We start from the raw sequence: 19949 nt of genomic DNA on the forward strand, positions 1-19949 counted from the left end.
TAAATCTCTTATAGAAAGATGGATATTGAATGAAGGAAAAAAGTTTCCCTAAAATCTAAAACAAATAATGCAACCTGTTATCTTATAACTTCAATTTGTTCACATCTTCCATTTAATTGAATGTCATGTAGTCTACTTTCTTTGGACTTCTAAAACATAGCCACTTTGCAGAAAAATTCTTGGGAAAAAGGAATATTTAAAAAATACCTTGAAGCAATGTGAGGTTTACTGGATTAGTGAGTAAAAGAGGAAAGAATAGAAATTCATAGAAATCTTTTCTGCTAGAAAGCCTATAATTTTGATCATTAAAAATTTTGGTTTTTGACAGCAGCGATGTGGGTAATAGCTGTAAGCTCTAATTGTTTTAGCTCATCCATAATTTTGCAGCTTGTTTGGATGATCATGTTTAATATGCAGAAATTGCTTACAAATTTCCTTTGCCATTTGACATTATATACATCTGGACATATTTCTGCTAAGTCATCTCATTATCCATCACATTTATCCGGACATATTTATGCACCAATATATAGGGTATGTCTTGTTCTTTGAAGACACATGTCAATTTTTTTTTCTTTGCAACTGGATACTTTACTGCGGCTGACTAACACTGGACTATTGTGATAATCCATAGTTAAGAAAATGCTTATGATTGTCTAAGAAATTAGAAAGAAGGAAAGATACAAAGATTTATAAGAAATAAATCAAATAATCCAACCATGAATGTTAAAACCAACATGAGCAAAATCATGTTCCAGAGTGAACAACAATACTCTACACTTAAAACATTTTATTTTCAGTTATCTACTTCTGTTGTGCATGGGGTTGGATGGTCTTACTTATCTTATCAACAGCAGCAGCAAGTTTTTGGAGTTCGTCCGGGCAGATATCCGGGCAGTGTGTGAATCCAAAATATATCAGTGTCCATTTCCCCACAAAATCTTTATCTGAAACAGATTTTCCATCATGGTTAACAAGATTGAAAGGACCCCCAATAGCTGCTGTGCCAACAGATGCTCCCTCTTTTGGTGCACCAGCATTTTTCAGCTCTGCAATTCAAAATGATACGTGAACTGATTGAAATAGAAACAAAACTAAGCCAATAGAGATGTAGCAGTTTCATTTCAACGCGATGTTGGCAATTTCAAATAAAATCTATTATTTCAAGAAAATCAACAGGTTGGAGTTTAGATCGTGCAGAGAGTTACAAAAACACACATTCAAATTGGTTGTAGATGGAATGAGCTACAACATGTTACTATGTTAGAGATGGTACTTAAGGAGAAAGAAGGGATAGGTGAAAAACAACTTGACAATGAATTTATCATCTCTGCAGAAGAAAACATAAGTACCGGATTCTGTTTAAGCTCTACCACATACACCATATCCATGTGTTTGTATTTTAGTCCAGTGCAACTTTATGAACATACATTTACATATGTTTTTCTGCCGGTGTCCCTCTTCCGAAGAAATGTTTTCTGCTTGACTCCTGGTTTTACCATCCCTGAGAGTTGAATACAAATATGATTCCCTCCAGCACATCTGCCTATCTTTGAATTTTTTTTAACTATTGCCCATCTTTCATTGTATTGTACTGTATAGTATACTAAAGTTATTGGAGATGAAATGCTTAACTACAGTTCATTTCCAATAATTAATATATAACAAATAGTCATCAATCTGCAGAAAAAAAAAGTTAGCTCAATTGATACAGCTTATGCATTAGAAATGAATGATCACAGGTTTAGCTCTTGCAGCCTGTACGTTTTCTTTTTTTTCTCCCCTTTTTTACATAAAATCCCAAAGTTTTACCCCATTTATTTTGAAACCGATGCACTTTTCCCCCCATATTAGTCCTTTAATTATATCGTATTTTGAAATTAATCCCTCAAATCACTGAACTTGCTAATAGGTCCCGCAATTAATAAGAAATTGGTCACTGAAATAATTAAATTTACCATTAGGTCCCTCAATTTTTAAGTCATTTTGAAATTGTACCCTCCAATCAATTATAGAAGCCGAACCTAGGGAGATTTATTGGGGGGGAAAATTATGAGAATTAGGAGACCTTATAGCAACTTCAATAATTTGAGGGACTAACTTAAAAATAACTTTAGAATTTGGGGACCCGTAGCAATTTAGTTGATTTGAGGGACTAATTCAAAATATGAAAGATGTAACGACTAATATCAAAAAAATCCTAAGAAAATGGTCTCTCTGGCTATAAACCCAAAGTTCCACTCGCATTTATTTTTCAACGTATCTATTCCCAAAATTACTTTTAAATCCGAAATACTCCGGCTAATCTTTAATCTCATTTACTTAAAACCCATCTACTTCCTAAAAGAATTTTGCTACTACGCCCAGAGTTCTAACCACATCTACTTTTAAACTCACCCACTTCGAAAACTTAATCAATCTTTAGACCAAAATACTGCAGTAAATTATTTTTAAACTCATTTTGTATTTCAACAGATTGATGTACTGTGTAAGATGTTATATTTTCGTACAACTTGCCATATTTTGCTAGTGGTTAGCTGTATGCTACAAACAATTATTTTAACCATTATTTTCTTGCTCTTTTTCACATTAATCACCCGGCATCACAAACTATAGATGTTTTTCCCACTTATAAACCAAAAAAAAAATTGGCCCATTTATTTTTAAACCTGCTCACTTCTCGAAAAGCGTTTTTACCTGCAAACTGAAAGCTGTATCACCATTTACTTTTAGACTCACTCACTTCCTAAATCACCTTAGATCTAGCATATTCGAAAGAATTAATTTTGAACCCACTTTATACGTTAGCAGACTGGTATTGGTGTACATTGTTATGTTAGGCTTTAACTTGCTTTTTTTTTTAAACAGCTAGGTGTATAGTTTATTTTTAAATCAAATGCTTAAATTGTTATTTTTTAGTTTATTCTCACCAGGATATCGCGGTATCATGTGGGTCAATTTTGCTCGTTCTCATCGAGATTTCTTTCTTGTGTAGGAGAAATGGAGAATTTGTAGAATGCCCACTGATCTCAGAATTATGGCCAGTCCCCATGGTTTAGTTCACCAGGTTTTGCATTGGTTAAAACTAGAGAAACAAGCTGACTCATGGTCGTACCACCTTATAATAGAGCCTTGCTCCATAGCTTGATCCCATTTTTATGGGCAAAGGCTAGATGATGATTTATGTATGTATGTACGTGCTTTTTGGACCTACCAAACTAAGGGTCACTCCAGATTTCAAGCTGGTTTCGAAGTTTCCAAAGACCTGGATTCTTCAGGTTTGCTCGTGCAGGTTTCGGGTTCAACCTGACTTTGTTGACACCCCCCTTGCATGTATGTTTTAGAACATTATCTAAAAAAGAATATAAACAATTATAATATGGATGTGACAGTGAAGGTGGGCAATAGGTTGGTGCCACTAATGGAGGCAGCATCAATGCTACCAGCTAGTTGAACTGATTATTTACAATATTTCCATGTTTGCATATTTATGGCAAGTCGCATCAATGTCCTACTGTTAGTGTTGGTGCTTCTCAGGATACTGATGATAAAAATGCAAGAATGACCTAACAGATCAAACAATAAAACAGATAAATGCATACAAAGAACAGGAAACAATTCCTTACTATATCACCACTAATAGCTTAATCAAAAAGAAAATGGTTACGGTAAAAGATAATAGAGATTAATTGAGGAAACCAAACTGCATTTAAAACCTGAAAATAAATAAGTTTCTAGAAGAGCATAATAATTCACCTTCTATGTGTCGTTTCTTCTCTTTGTCATAGTATACAGTTATCCCACTTCCAGTGGCAATAAGCAACAAAAGGCTCAACCACGAGACAGGCTGCATTCAGTAAAGTTACTTTCATAATTCACAAATCAAGAAACTCATATGGATGTCTAGATCGTATGTACATGAGAGAGATAAGTACATGAAAGGTTCTTTTCCTATATAATATAACTAATCAACTGTGGAGAAGAATGCAGCACCAATAGTAGAACCAGATAATTAAATACAACAGAATCAAAGCAACTATGAAGAATTTATCCCATATTTTTGGTCAGCTAAAGTTTGATAAGCAAAATAGTAACAGAAATATAGAACCAAAGGTAAATAATTCATATCCAAAATGAGAAGATTATCCACATTAACAACAAAGCATTAAAGGGGAAAAGGAAATTCTTCTTCAAAACCCATCTGACTGGGAGCCCTTAAAAATTGGAAAACATCCTCAGCATCAAACTACTTTTCTCATCTATTGAAATTCCTATGGCCCTATACTGCTGATACGTTTGACAGGCAGAGGACTTTATGAAGTAAAGGAAAGAGTAAGAATAAAGAAGAATATAATACGCAGAGGGTGAATGAAATCAAAAGGACAGAGGAAACCATAAGATTCGATCAACTCAAGCATCAACTACTATGTGCAGAATCAGATGCAGAAAACAGATATGACAAGCCCTAAAGTTCAAGGTACAGATATGATGAATACAGTAATAGAGTGCTGATAAAGTGATAAGGATATGGGCATGCAGATATGACAAATACTATAGTTCAGAATACAGATACATCCTGGATATAATAGCTAGCCAGCAAGATACGAGATCATGGTTAACAGAAAGTAATATCTCTGATGTTATAAAAGAAGCTCTCTAAGTCAAATAAACCAGCAGTTGACCAACCACTTATTTATCTTCCTTTATTTAGAAAGCTGGATCCTAATCTGCGCGTTAGAATTTTTTTATTTGTTGTCCTTGATACATATCAGAATATGTTATCAGTTTTTAGGATATGTTAGAAGAAGTACCAAACATGTTTCTATCTGGAGTAACCAATGTGGGTAATTCTCTATTATGAAGTACTCGTGCCTCGTAGGTCATCCACCAATCAAAAGTACTAATAAGAAACACAAAATATAAAATGTAATTTCAAACAAAGATAACCTCTAGCTTGATATCAAATTCAAATAATTAAAAAAATAAAGTCAAAACAGAAACTTAAGAAAATTGATACGCCCTATATACTAAAATGATACGTGCAAATAAGTCCAAAGTTGTTTAGCAGGTTTATCGATTCTCTATCAATTCTCCAGCGGTTGGATAAAAATTGACCTCAAACAATAATTTAAGTTGTCTTGGTAGCCTTATGGAGGCCTCTTGCGGGTCTTCCTGAGAAGGCAACCTCCAATGATCTAAAATTTAGAATAAATCTATACATTCCAGATGTTTAAGTAAAAAAGTTTTTGTAAGCCATAATAGTTATCTATAATAAGGTTGACAGGAGTAATTAAAACCTTTTATTCAGGTACCAACTACCAACGTGACATCTTTTATATTAACAACACTTGAAAAAAAACTATGCCATCAACATGATTCGCTGATTTAATGTGCCAATGGACAGTCATCAAGTGTCCAAGTGCCACTGTCAACAAACAGAAATAGGCACAATACAGGTAGAAATCAAAAGCATTGGAAAAAAAAATACATGTCAATGCAGAGGTCACAAGGAATAGCATTCTGCAAGACCCAAAGAGAATCTATGCATCACCAGAAATACGTGAAGATGCCTACAAGTCTTACAAACCAAATTTGCATGGTGGAATAAAGAAATATGACTTTCTTCATCTTTCTGGTATATAGTATATACCAAGTCAAGTGGAAGGGACTCCAGTTTCTTCATCTACCATGCAAGTGAACTGCAGTCTAGGCAGTACAGTGTCTGCTTCCTTAAATATAACTATCCAGTATGACATAGACTGATATACAGCCGCAAAAATTGTAAGGAATACCGACAGTTGCCTGCGTACAACAGTATATGGCAGTGGTTTCTATACCAATATATGCCTGTGTTCAAGAAATGAACTGTCCAATGCCTTGCTAGCAGTAGAAAGCATAAAAAATCAAATGAATTGCCAAACATCCAGGAGGTATGTATAGCCAATATATTAAGAGAACAGAGTCACCTGGATGAACTAGCATATTAAGGACATGCTGTACCAGATCATACTTCATATAGCATGGATGTTACATGCTTCATCTAGCATGTATATCCAATATTTTAATAGGAACAGAGTCATCAGGATGAACTAGCATATTAAGGACATGCTGCACCAGATCATGCTTCATATAGCATGGATATTACAGCTTCAGGATGAACTAGCATATTAAGGACATGCTGCACCAGATCATGCTTCATATAGCATGGATATTACAGCTCAAATATCAGATTTCCAATAAATTCTAGTCTGCACCAGATCATGCTTCATATAGCATGGATATTACAGCTCAAATATCAGATTTCCAATAAATTCTAGTCATATTTATTATTTTCCTAATAGATATGATATCAACATGTAATAGATTAAACATGATAAAGAGACTGCAAAGAGAATCATATAGAGTAGAAAATAAGCTTTATGCTTATATAAAAGAAACATGTGGGCTTGTGACTTACCCCACCTCGTACAGCCTTTTTAGTAGGATCGGACGAATTTGGTTCACTAGCCCCTTTCACTTCACCTGAAGCAACAACTGAAGAAGTGTTCGTGCTGCCATCTGCTGAAGCCGAAAGAACTCTAACAAGGAATTTATTGGATAAGGTTGAGGTTTCATTTGCAGTTGATAAAGAAGTAACCTATAATTGAAAGAAAAAAAACAAGGCAACAAACTGATTAGAAAAAGAAAGATAAAAGCAAAATAATTGTAAAGGACGCATATAAGTTATTAAAAAAAAGATACCAACTATGAAAAGGTGAATTTAATTCCTTTCTGGATACTTCTAAACATATTCCATAGTCATCCCCTTTTGATGAGGAAAACTGTCAGGTGATATCACAGTTATGTGCACTACTACATGAGGAAGAAAAGAATGGATAATACCTGATTACTGTAGCACCTTGGTAACTGTAGCACATAATTTGAAGCATGGAAAACAATTGACTAGGTTTCAACATTAAAGTTCCACAAATTATAGGTTGAAACAAGGTGCCGGTAAGCCTTCACTTTGAATCCAAAACTAACAATTTGCAAAAATTGTAAGTTAGAGAATAGCTTTTTTATTTTTGAACTAGTGATCCTTAAGTCATGACATTTCCATCTTTAACAGAAAACTTCAAAATTTAATCCTGCGTCACATTTAGTACTCTAGTTTAATCTCTTGTTATTTTGTTATCAAAGCGAAGTACCTGTCTTTAGGGCTTTTTTTCTCTCTCCATTTTTTTGTGGGGACTGTTTGGATGATGTCAAACAATTATATCCACTATCTCTACACCTAAATGAGTGGATTTGCAAAATAAAAAAGAATAATCAGAAAACTCTTGGTTTGGACTTCTGAGTCATTAATATCAGCTAAATAGCTGATCAGCTGTGAACATATCATTCTGGTCACACCTATTCTCTCCACCAAAGAAGAAAAGTTCTAAGCATTAGAAACTCTTTTCTCCAACCAAGTATAACCGACTGCTTGATGTATAAGCTTAGATTAAAAAGAATGGAATACCAAATCAAGTTAACTGTTTTCTACAGAATATTTTCCAAAGCAGGCTTTACAGATTAAACTACTAAGCATTTACTTCCTTTCCCTTTCAGATCTGGGCATCGGTTGTTAAAGCCTTATATTATGATGTCTCGAGTTCAACTTTGTAAAAGTTAAGGTTATGGCCCTTTTGGACCTGCAATGTGTATCACATCAGGTTCTATTTGATTGTTATTTAGGATAATTGGTGGTCTGACTTCATCTTGATAGGGCCTGAAATCTCTCAAAATCATAAGAATGAAATATCCCAAGTTTCTATATCGACTGACTGGGACTTTGTGATATATCCATTCTGACACATAATAATTATTAGTATTTAAAATTAGAACCATGTCATGTGATATATCCATTCTGACACATAATAATTATTAGTATTTAAAATTAGAACCATGTCATAGACAAACATCCACTGGTTTCTAAATTTTGAAAAAATAATTATTAGTATTTAAAATTAGAACCATGTCATAGACAAACATCCACTGGTTTCTAAATTTTGAAAATCTTTTACAACTTCCACTTACAGGAAAAAGAACCGGAAACTGGGTCTTTTATGATGAGAAATTGAGAACAGACCAAATCTATGATACTAAAAGTGAGCACGCCAATCCTTTTGACTGAAAGAAAGATGCGATGAAAAAAAAGCAAGGAACCATCACATCATAAAATGAGCATAACATGGACACGCAGAGTTAAGTATATATGTTTGCAAGATTTAATCAAAATGAAAAATTAGATCAGGCATGTAGGTTTCCAATTCTTTGTTTCTGACTAACATGAATGAACACAGAAATCGAAAGAAGTAAAAGCACTACTGACCTGAAGATAGCCTCTCCGAGATATTAACCCAAGGAAACAGTGAACACCCTTCAGCCTACTCATTTCCAGAAACAAATGCTGCAAACATCCATATAAATTGATTATCCAAGTAGCATAATTTAATAAGAGGAACAAGTACATAAAATTCAAGTATACATGAGAAGATTTTTTTCAAAAAAATAAAAATAAAAACATATTACTTAGAACCAAAATCCAGAGTCCAAATTGTGGTTTACTCTTTGAAAATTATACAACAACAACAGCAACCAAGCCCTTATCCCAAAGTTTTGGGGTTGACAATGGGAAGTTCTTCATCATTTATCCTCTGATTAGAACCAACGGCAACAAATCATAACGACAACTATCCACTTTTAAGTTTTACAAATTACAACTACAATCTCTTTCAATAAGAAACATTTGGATGCATTAATATATATTTCAGTATGTGGTAAAGCACTAATAATTCAAATTATTCGAAGCAACTTTAATTTCACTAGTAAATGGTTTACTTGATTTATTGAACAGGAAAACGTATTACATTCCGATTCAGCGCTCTCGTTCATCCTCATATATATTATTGGAACTTCAAATCACATTTACAAGAAGATTCCGAAAACTCAATAACTACATGTGCTATGGGTTATTTTCCTCACAATAGTCCCTTAATTGTAAAATTTTTATCCCAATCTAATTGCAGACGAAAAATTGATTGAGGAGTTTAGGGTATTAATTTCGAAAGAAATCTAGCCGATGTTAGTTAGGGTTAGGGTTCAGTGACTTCAGTCGCCACCAAAAGAAGGAAGAAGGAAGAAGGAAGAGAAAGAAGAAGGAAAATACCTCCAAGAAGCTCCCGAAGCTGAACCGATCACAGGATTTATCAAGGGTCCAGAGAGAGGTTTTGACATTTTTTAACCCGAACCCGAAAACATCAAATGGGTTTTTTCCCCTTCTTTTTGTTTTTCCCCCTTCAGAAATCCGCTTGGTATCCTATCGGGTTGGGTATTAGCGGCAAGGTTATCGATAGAGGATAGCGTCGCGTTGCGGTGAGGCATCGCTAAGGCTATTTCGGGCTATTGCGGCAAAATAGCGGTAAAAAGCGCAAAGTCAAATAGCGGTCTAATTTAGATATGTATACATTCTAAAAAAAATTAAAGAAAAATCTAAGAAATCTAAAAGTACATATTGGATGATTTAAAGAGATACTAAACATGAAATAGACATGTAACCATCACGTAATACCGAAGATGACTGGAGGAGTCAAAAAGTCGTCTTCTTCGAGAAGAAGAGCTTAGCGGTGACAAGACTACCCTAAGAAGAGCTCACGGTGAAGGAAGTGAGAGGAAGTATCAATGTAGGTACCAGAGGCTATGAGAGGTGGCGGAAGTATGCTGAAAATCACAGGAGAAGGTGGAATGCAATGGTCAATGGTTGAGTTTAATTTAAAAAAAAAGCCTCAAACCGCTTTTAAATAGCAGTCAAAAAGAAAATTTTGAATGCAATCGCTCACTATTTACCGTTATGACACACTATTGACCGCTTTTGCGAACAAACATATTTCGCAATATGTCACTGCTATTGTGCGATAGCGTAGCGGGCGATAGCGTCGCGGGAAGGGACCGCTAACGCTATTAGCGCCGCTATTGCGGGGCTATTTACCGCTATTTATAACAATGATTAGCGGTGACAATTAGCTTAAACTCACCGTCGGGCACACTCACCTCCCAGACTCCTACCCCTACAGGGATTCGAATTAGGATTTGTTTGGTTCGTTTCCTTCATTTTCCAAAAACGATTTTCCTTCACTTTTTTGTGTTTCCTTCACTTTCATGGAAAGTGTTTCTTGTGTTTGTTTCGCCAAAAAATATGGCGACCACTTTTCTTAGTTTGGTTCAACTTAAAAAAAAAGAAGAAAACAATTGATGTGTGAATAGATTCCCTCATTTTCTAGTGTTTGGTTCAAACTAAGAAAATCAAGAAAACTTGATTGTGGTCACCATGATGTGATTACCACCCATATAAGACAAAATATTAACAAAAATTAAGGCACACAAAATATAATGTATGCACTCAATTGACTGCAAATTCAGAAGGTAAGCACACATTGTCTGAAATTCAGAAGGCAAGCACACAACTCGTCTGAAACCAACTCGACTGAAACCAAACCAACTTTGGCCAAACCAAGTCTGAAAATATCCAAGACTGAACTAAGGCTGAAACCAACTTTGGCAATCTGTCATGGACAATGAGGATGGTAGCAATGACAGCAAAAATGATTAGCAACTGATAAATATCCAACACAACTGAAACCAAACCATGGTTGTGACCCAGGCCAAGAAATTACTTGGCTGGAAATTCAAAGGCAAGCACACAACTCAGGCCAAACCAAAAGCACAAATATCCAACACAAAAGCCAAAGTTGACAAATATCCAACACAAATACCCAGCACATATATCCAACACAACTGAAACCAAACCATGGTTGTGACCAAGGCCGAGACCAACATATATCCAACACAACACAAGTTTGCACCAACACAATAAGCAACCAATAAGGTGCTTCAAATTCAGACAAGTTTGCACACAATTGAAACCAAAGACCAATCACACAACTGAAACGAAAGGCCAAGCACACAACTGAAACCAAAGGCCAAGCAACAACTAGCAAGCACACAACTAAATGCAGACATATGCTGGAAATTCAGAAGGCAAGCACCATGAAGTAGCTAAGTCAAGTTACAGAAACTAGCAATGCACCATGAAGTATGATTAATTAACTTGAAACATGAATCAATGACAAATAATTTTCCATCTCATACGCTAGATATTCAGCCATGCCTCTGACCTATGCATATAGAAATAAGATTCTGGTCACTTCGGCCATTCTTCTGCGCAACTAGCATAGGATATGGACGCATGGAGCCAACATAAAAGAAAATTAGACAAAATATTTATAAAAAATTAAAAATATTTCATGTAAAAACCTAAAGTTTATAATAGCAATGTTTATAATACAACTTAAAAGTAACTTGTTATAATAGCAATGTTTATAATACAACTTAAAAGTAACTTGTTATAATAGCAATGTTTATAACACAACTTAATACAACTTATAGAAAATGTGCTCAGAAAAAGGCTCTTTTCTTCATTATCTGTCTCGCCATAAAGTTTATAATAGCAATGTTGGCTGCAAATATCATAATGATCCTACATAATAAGCATTGTCATCATGGATTGCCTCACCAATATATTACTGCTATAAACTTTGGCTGCATATCTTAAAAATAGTCCATCATCATAACACATAATATGCATACCTTTTTAACTTTAATTCCATCACACTAGAAATATGTAGGATACTCTCAATCCATCAAGGTGAAATCATTCACCTTAACCCACTTGTAAACCAGTCAAGCAAGTTTGCATTAGCAATCTAATATTCAATATAACATGTAAAATGTATATGTCATAGTCTATATAGTAGGATACAAAAAAGTTTTATGTATAGATATTAAAGTGCACAGTGCTTGACAATGCTGTGCTTAATAATTTATTAAAGTGCACACTGCTTGACAATGCTGTGCTTAATAATGTTTTGCATCACTCATGAATATGTATATTAAGACTTGTAGAAATAAGGAGTAGCCGAGTAGGTTGAAGTTATCATAGATTACAAATTGAATTTCAGATTCCATTAAAAAATTGAAATAGATCAAATTCATTACGTAGAGAAGGAAACCCATAAATCAAGTAGATCAAAATAGAAAACATGAAACCCACAACAAACAGTTCAGAACCCCTGATTTAATATAAGAAAAACACATAAATTAAATAGATCAAACCCGTGATATTAAAATAAGGAAACCAATAAATTTAATAAATCAAACCTTAAATCCAACAGGCATAAAGATTAGAAAGAAGCTATACCAAAACAAGGATGAAATAGATCAAATTCATTAAGCAGAAGAGAAGAAACCCACAGAAATCAAGCAGATCAAAATAGCAAATAGGAAGTCTACAACAAATAGATCAAGACCCCTGGATTAATATAAGAAAAACCCATAAAATCAAATAGATCAAAACCATTAAATTGAAAAATAAGAAAACCCATTAAGCTCATAAATCAAATTAATGGAGATTAAAATAGAAAACAGGAAACCCGTTAGAAACAGATCAGAACTCTTAAACTAAAATCAGAAAACCCATAGAACCCATAAATCAACATTAACACCCTTAAATCAAAATGGGAATAGAGTTTAGGATTAAGGTTTAGGAGAGATACCTTGGCGTCTGCGATCGTTGTCAACGGTGCGGAGGAACTTTGGGCCACGGGAGAGAAGGAAGGGAAGGCAGAGGAGGTCACGACGCTGGGTTTTGCACGGCGGGAAGAAGGCGGAGGAGGAAAACGAGAAGGGAGGAAGGCGGAGGAAGAACACGAGAAGAGAGGACGGCGGAGAAGGAAGGGAGGAAGTGGGAGGTGACCGGATCGAGTTGCAGCGAAAAAAAAAAAAGAAGTTTTGGATGAACCCTGGAAACGCGTTTGGGGGTACGGAGAGAAAAGACGCAGTTTTCTGTTTGTTTGCTAAAAAAAAATGCCCCGCCAAGTCAAGATTTTAAGAAATCCCCTCCGTACCATTTTAGTTTTATTCGATTTTTAAATCATCGTTTTGTGATTTGAAAAAAATCAAGGTGTCATATAAGATATGTCACGATAGATTTTTGAGAAAAATGTTTTCACACCATAAAACTCTAAAAACAGTTAGAAATGTCACTTTAATGAATTTTTAATTACTAAAATCACTGTTGAAACGGTGATCATAAATAAAAATAGATTATTTAATTACTAAAAATATTGTTATTATTGCGGGTGGTTTCCATTTTTTTTTCTATGTTTAAACAAACACAAGAAATAAAAATCAAAACACTGTTACTATTATGATTAGATTTGTTTCATGATAGGAATAGGACCGCCGCTTGTATATATAAACCCCCCTCCCCCTCTCTCTCAAAAACTCACATCAAAACCAATACCGAAACCAAAAAATAAAAATAAATTATAAGGCAGAAGCCATTATATCTTATAATAAGCATGGATTCTTCGCCTTCAGCTCTTTCTGCTTCTTCTCCTTTGGAACTGACGTCGCCATTGCCTCCATACAATGAAGACGGAACCCATCCTTGTTTGCCGATAGGGTTTCGATTTTGCCCGACCGGCGATGTCGTCATCAGGCATTTTGTACGCAACAAAGTTTTGGGAGCGCCGTTACCAATTAACCCTATCAAAGAGATTGATGTCTACCTCTTTGAACCTGAGGAACTCCCCAGTGAGTATTTCTTTCTTTTCATCTTATATGGGTTTAGTGGTTTTTGTTTAACCTGATAAATCTTCGTAGTTATTTGTTTATCGACGTCTGGCTTAATCGATCATCGTCTATCTATTTCATTTTAATGTCAATTATAAAGAAAATCCTAAGAACAAATTTTCAAAACAGCCTCAAATCTGTTTTTATTTTTCAAAACCGACCCATTTTTTTTTCACCAAAATCGACCCACTTTTTATCACGTCAGCTTAATCTCATTTCTAAACAGTCGGGGTTGGCAACCCCAACCAATTAAAAATCTTAAACCTGATTTTTTATGCCCTAAATAGTCAGGGTTGGCAACCCGATTAATTAGGAAATGAGATTAAGCTGACGTGCCAAAAAGTAGGTCGATTTTGGTAAAAAAAAAGTGGGTCGGTTTTGAAAATTAAAAACTGATTTGAGGCTGTTTTGAAAATTTGTTCAAAACCCTAACTTGAAATTTTAATCATAAAATTTTGACCTAACTCAACATATCTAAGACTTTCTTGGATACAGCCATGGAATTGTTGCAAATCAAAATAATTAAAATTGGATCTTTAGCTTGGTTTATTTTTTTTAATAAAATATTAAAATTGGTCTTTTTTTAAAAAGGATCACTTTTATTGCACTTCTTGATGAGGACTTGATTCTTCTTTGATTAGAATTAAATTTGTGATTTTTTGTCTTCCTTATTTTAAGTCTGGAAAATTTTTAGGGAGGAAATATTTATTTAAAAATCATGGGGGTCAGTGAGGAAATATTTAATTCAAAATCATTGGAGGTGATGATTATAGGATTTAAGGGCAAAAATTTTTGCTTAGAGAAATATACAATTCTTCTTATATTTGGAGTATATTGTAGGACTTCTTAAGAATTTTAAAAGCAACTAAAAAATGCAGGTCTTTTCAAATTTCAGGTAAACATAATTTTATCTAAGTGAGATTCACAGGGATAAAAGGAAAAATATTATTTCGAATATACTAGCCTTGAAGCAACAAATATTAATTGCTATTGCTATGAAACAGTTCATATTTGTTTTTATTGCCGTTTCTTCATAATCCGACGGTACATAATTTGTTTTCCCCTTAACTTTTCTTCATATAAAACAGTTCATGTTTTGTGTAAACGTGAACCAATAAATAACTTCATAAGCAACCTATATCAACACTCAATCCATATGAATTGATGTCAAGGGTAAGGCATCTAAGGCTCTTTTTCTAGCAAATAAAAGGAGAACACATATCCTATTCTATCATAGTGAATTTTCATCATTGAGTTTTCAGTGTTGTGACATCCATATTTCTTCATGTGCAGTTACTATGTCTAATGGGGATGAGATTTGGATGTATTTCTTTGTGTACATGGCTGAGGAGAACTCAGACCGTTCCACCCCGAAAGGCTATTGGAAGTTAGATGTGAGCGATGAGCCCATCAAGGATTCTGATACCAAAGAAATCATCGGGTTAAAGAACACATTTATCTACTATAGGAAAGAGCTTGGACCAAATGGGCGATACAAGACCAATTGGACCATGCAAGAATTTCAAGCAACCAATATAGAGAACCTTAAAGATCCCAAGGTGAGATACTCTCTCTTCTTGTAGGTAAAAAAATTTATTCTCTTGTGATGTATAGTTTGTGTTAATATGCGATTATTTTCTTTCTTGTAGATGAAAAATTGGGTTATATGCAAAATAGAAACAGTGATTCCTCAGGAATATGAGGTGAAAGTTTCGAAGAAGGGTAAAATGAGCAATCGTGTACATAAGCAATAAGAAGTATTTCCCCCTTATTGAGAAGGGGAATCATCATATTTCCTTTCCTTGAGATGGTCGATATTTTATCATGGTCTTTCAGTTGATCATAAAATTTTGTAGTAGTTGAAGGAAATTCAAAGCCAGTTATCTTTTGTTTATTTTCTATTTTCTTTTAGCATTTGTAGTTTGGTGTTGATCGGGCTATTTGCCCCTAGCAATTTAGTTCTATGGGATATTACCTGTAATTGTCTGTTACCCTTTTCTTAATCAATGATGAAGGCTTCAAGTCAAAATCGTTTTTTCCTTTTTTGGGATGAAATCTTTGTTTTTCCCGTTATTATTTCAGTTTATTGCTCAATTTTGAACTGCATTTTAATTTATTGACTTGAGTATAAACACATACTTTTGCAACCTTAATGTTTTATTGATCACACAGTCAATTGTCTCTGTTGTTGGATAGGGTAGTTGAGTGTTGATGACGGGTCGCTTTTTTCCCGACTATATATCTAGTTTTGAGTAAGGTGGTTAAAAAATCTGTACAATTAGAAATTCATAAGAGGACGGGGCTTGGGTCTCTCGTGGTTTCTCCGACGATCAAATCAGCTGTTGAGCTTGAGTGAAGAAAATGAAGAATTGTCAGAGTTCTTATGTGTGCAATATCTTTGCTTAAAGATCAGATTTGTGAACCCTAAAAAAAAGAGTTCCTTCTCTAAGTTAGAATAGTACTTCTATTTATACCGAGAGTATAAATGGTAGATCAGTCACTTTGGCTGAACACAGGATGACGATAGCGAAGTGTGAGCTGACGGCTGAGTTAGCACCTACTTTAGAGGTGTCGGATGGCAACTGGATGAGCAATCAACTCAGCATTAAATGAGAAGTGATCGGAGGTATGACGATGCATACATGGTCCGATGAGTCATGAAAGCTATTAGGGCTAGAGGCATGATGCATCTGTCATGCATTAAATGTGATGCTGACACGTTGCAAGTGGGGAAGGCTCGAGGCAAAAGTTGTCCTTTGGCTTCACCGAGAAGTAACGTCTTTCGAGTCGTCCTTGCGATGCATCAAGTATCTGGTCGAGTGGGTTCATGACGAGTCGTCTTCGACAAGAGGATTGACTGATACCGCCTTTCAAGTCGACATGAAGGAATGCNGAGTCGGATAGGTCGGAATCCTTGCTGGTTTCTGGCCGCCAACTTGATTAGGGCATGGCATGCAGAAGTACATCTGTCCGTTGCTTGGCAATAAGTTGCACTTTGACGAATGGAAACACCAAAACAAACCTCAAATCCTTCTTAAAAAGGTTTCTTCACTTCTGAACTTCTGTCGGTCTGCTCTGCTGAATCTAAACAATCAAATCTCGAATAACAGTTTAGATATCATAGTAAAAGAACACAAAAAATGAACTGTTACTCTGTGCAATTCCATTATATTCAAAAAGAGATCTGATTAGAAAATATGTACTGAATTTTATCTATTGAATCGATCTGTGAGCATGAATTAGTGACAATTTACAGAACATGTATGTTATTCCACTGTATTGACTGACAAACCACATTCTACTCTCATGGCTTCCATAAGCTTAGCAGAAACCTTCTCTTCTTTAACATTCGTTCCCTTCCCTTCATCGTTGTTCTTCAGATCGCCACCAGCAGTCTCTCCCTCTCCCCAACCCCTGTATAGAATAACTTTATTCGGTTCTCTTGATACCAACACTGCACCGGTTGCTTGCTGTTGAACAATGGTAACAGAAATTAAGCCAGCAATATCGTTTGGCACCAGTTAAATTTAATAGCATCAATAAAATACCTCTAGTTGGAAGATCACTTCCTGGACTGAAGTTCCCTCGGCCCTTCCTTTGATATTCACAATGGCCAGGGGATGCTTCTTAAAATGTGTTTTAATTGTTTTTGCAACGCCCGTGACAATATTGCTCCTTCCTGGATATGATACAATACATTAGCGCATTACATGAACTGTTGAGAAAAGGGCGCGAAAAACATCAACTTATTGGGAGCTGCATCTTGTAAAAGTTTATAAAATGCCAAATAACTATAATCACATAATAGTATCCTATTGTATAACAGCATGAATATCAAATACTTCGGCAGCATTAGGGCAGATGCACCGCAATGGTGAAAAAGTTGCACTCTGTAACTTTCTGTAAAAAAAATCAGTTAGCCGCAAACTCCTTTTTTCAATGTGGAATTTAACAATTAACTTATGCTGAAGATTGATATATGAATTTTTAAAATTCATGCATACAAGAACAAAAACAATTAACATATGCTGGACATGCGTATACAAATTTCCTGAATTCTGAAAGTGTACAAAAACAAATACGTAAAATATACAAGATCCACATAATATACGGTAAGATGAGTTTCATCCTCTAGACAGAAAAACATGTATCAGTAGAATTATAAGACATCCGAAGATTGGATCATCCTTGATACAACATGCAAAATGGAGACCACCCAGCACCTTCTAGACAAAAGAATGAACATCAATGTATAACTTAAAGGATATAGATAGAAATTATTATTACCAACAGCAAGCACAGGACGTTTTCTCATCTTGAGAGCTTGTTTTCGTAAAACAAGTCTTTCCCGATTCGAGAGAGGAGCAGCTCTGAAGGGAATTTCAAGATCAGAATCATCTCTCAGCTTATACTCATGAACATGTTTGTCCAGTGTGCCTCCTGCTGACCCAATGGATAACTCTGCTTCATCTTCATCTCCATTGCTGATGGCAGGTATTGGGACCTCTTCTTGGTGCTGTAAAAATAAGATTAGCAGTGAACAAAGGGAAAACAGAAAAACAGAAGAGAAACATAGTACACAGATGTCGGTTGGTACCGCACAAGACTCAGGGTAGAACCCGGGCTCATTAGAGCTACATCCTTTCTCTTTGTTGGACATATTTGTGCTAGTTGTGGATTCACTGTCAAACCGAACATTTTCATTCTTACTAAACTGATCTACATGTTTGAGAGCTAACCAATTTTCCTGTTGCAGCACAAGACAATTAGGAAAATCTATAGAATCCTATTATAGAGGGAAAAAAGTTCTAAACAAAGGAGGTGAAACGACAAAACAAAGGAGACTGTACCTGACTATGATTCAAAGAAAATATGGAGTTGATAGCATTGTTTGACGTAACTGTGGAGGATTCTTCCTCATTCAGAACACAATCACTCTTATTTAAGTGCAAGTATTCTTCAGCAGCTTCATTCACTTCCTTGACCATAGATGTACAGAATAAAGAGCACGAATAAGATTTTCAAAACCAGGTTAGAAGGAAAAAAGCAAGGAGAACATATGATATACAACATTTGTTATCAATATTGGTGGTTGTACAACTCAATTAGCATCTGCCTTTTGTGTTATCAGTGAACAAGAGTAAGAATAACATTTTCAAAACCAAATCAAAAGAAAGAAAGCAACGGGAAGATATGCCGTATGATATTTATGGTATTGGTAGTTGTAAAACTCACATTAGCTTTAATGTTTCTTTTACCAGTGAATAGGAGCACAGATAGGAAATAGTACATCATTTTAGAACCCTCGTGTATACCAGAGTGGGGATAACTGCTATGGCATTAGAAAAATTACCATTGTCTGGAAGGAGGGATAAGGCTGGTTGGTTTGCTCCATAACTTTAACAGTTTCCAAATATATATAGAACAAATGAGAAACTTGGTACAAAATATAAATGGTAGAGGGGATTTAGAATTTAAAATTACCCTGAATGAGTAACTTAAGCATCAATGGCTCTTCATTTTCGTTAAGCTCCCTCCACGGCATGCTTTCTAGTCTTTACTGCTGGACAAGAATATTATTTTCATTGCCTCTTTTAGTAACTTTACTCTGATTATTCTTTTTCACATGGGGTGCTGATATCCTTCGAATATTTTTACTGAGTAGAATCCAATAGTTTCAGATATACGTGGATTTTTTCTCAAAGCAGCACATGAAATAGGTTGAAGAATAAGCAACCTTGCAAAATTAAGTTTCAGAGCCAAAAAGTAAGATCTTGAAATCAGACGTGGAAGCATCTAGAGAAAGACGTGAAAAAATAAAGGAAAAATAATTCCACTTCAGGCAACTAGAGTTACTGGTGAAAAATCTTCTTAACATGAACTCGTAACAAGGAATCAAATATTTATCTGGCAATTCATGAATGCCTTGGCATAAAATAAATTTATATTTAGGAATAAAGGCATTTAGACTTGACACATGAGTTACAGAATGGAGTTATTTTACTTTTCATCTTCTTCATAGAATATGACTTACCTCAGTGCTCTGTTGTTCATGAGAAGATCCAGCAGACACATGGTCTCTCTCCACAGACCAGCTATGCTCAATCCTTTCATCATCAATGTCTAATTTATCACTCTCAGTTAACTGCATTTCGTCTTCAACTGCTTGCTCCTTAGCCTGGAGATTACAATACAGTAGTATTCATGTATACAATACCCCAAAAAATGAGAAAATA

General features: G+C 35.0%; 3 protein-coding genes across 6 annotated transcripts in view; 1 reads left to right on the top strand and 2 right to left on the bottom strand.

The window, feature by feature from the left end:
- LOC109820219 (protein SCO1 homolog 1, mitochondrial) overlaps nucleotides 1–12916 on the bottom strand; it is a 17459-nt gene extending 4543 nt beyond the window's left edge. The window contains exons 1-5 of the mRNA XM_020386326.1: nucleotides 12633–12916; nucleotides 8354–8431; nucleotides 6458–6637; nucleotides 3757–3847; nucleotides 840–1049 (exon numbers count right to left, since the gene is read on the bottom strand). Of these exons, the coding sequence (XP_020241915.1) occupies nucleotides 840–1049; nucleotides 3757–3847; nucleotides 6458–6637; nucleotides 8354–8416 (544 nt within the window). The 5' untranslated portion in view covers nucleotides 8417–8431; nucleotides 12633–12916. The remainder of the gene's footprint in view (nucleotides 1–839; nucleotides 1050–3756; nucleotides 3848–6457; nucleotides 6638–8353; nucleotides 8432–12632) is intronic.
- Nucleotides 13387–15724, top strand: LOC109822240 (NAC transcription factor NAM-B1-like). The gene is made up of 3 exons (XM_020388403.1): nucleotides 13387–13674; nucleotides 15007–15272; nucleotides 15363–15724. Exons 1-3 carry the CDS (start codon nucleotides 13440–13442, stop codon nucleotides 15465–15467), a joined length of 606 nt encoding a protein of 201 aa, XP_020243992.1. The 5' UTR covers nucleotides 13387–13439; the 3' UTR covers nucleotides 15468–15724.
- The window catches only part of LOC109851311 (CRM-domain containing factor CFM2, chloroplastic), a 32151-nt gene continuing 29056 nt past the window's right edge, over nucleotides 16855–19949 (bottom strand). For 3 of the 4 annotated variants that reach the window (XM_020421372.1, XM_020421371.1, XM_020421374.1), the window contains 6 exons: nucleotides 19748–19891; nucleotides 18564–18692; nucleotides 18311–18460; nucleotides 18001–18229; nucleotides 17262–17392; nucleotides 16855–17183 (listed from right to left, as the gene is read on the bottom strand). In XM_020421372.1, the coding sequence (XP_020276961.1) occupies nucleotides 16980–17183; nucleotides 17262–17392; nucleotides 18001–18229; nucleotides 18311–18460; nucleotides 18564–18692; nucleotides 19748–19891 (987 nt within the window). In that variant the 3' untranslated portion in view covers nucleotides 16855–16979. Of the gene's footprint in view, nucleotides 17184–17261; nucleotides 17393–18000; nucleotides 18230–18310; nucleotides 18461–18563; nucleotides 18693–19747; nucleotides 19892–19949 lie in introns of those variants that run through there. The other variant, XM_020421373.1, reaches the window with a different exon arrangement.

Source organism: Asparagus officinalis, chromosome 8 (assembly GCF_001876935.1).
Source record: "Asparagus officinalis chromosome 8, Aspof.V1, whole genome shotgun sequence".
Classification (NCBI taxonomy): Eukaryota; Viridiplantae; Streptophyta; class Magnoliopsida; order Asparagales; family Asparagaceae; genus Asparagus; species Asparagus officinalis.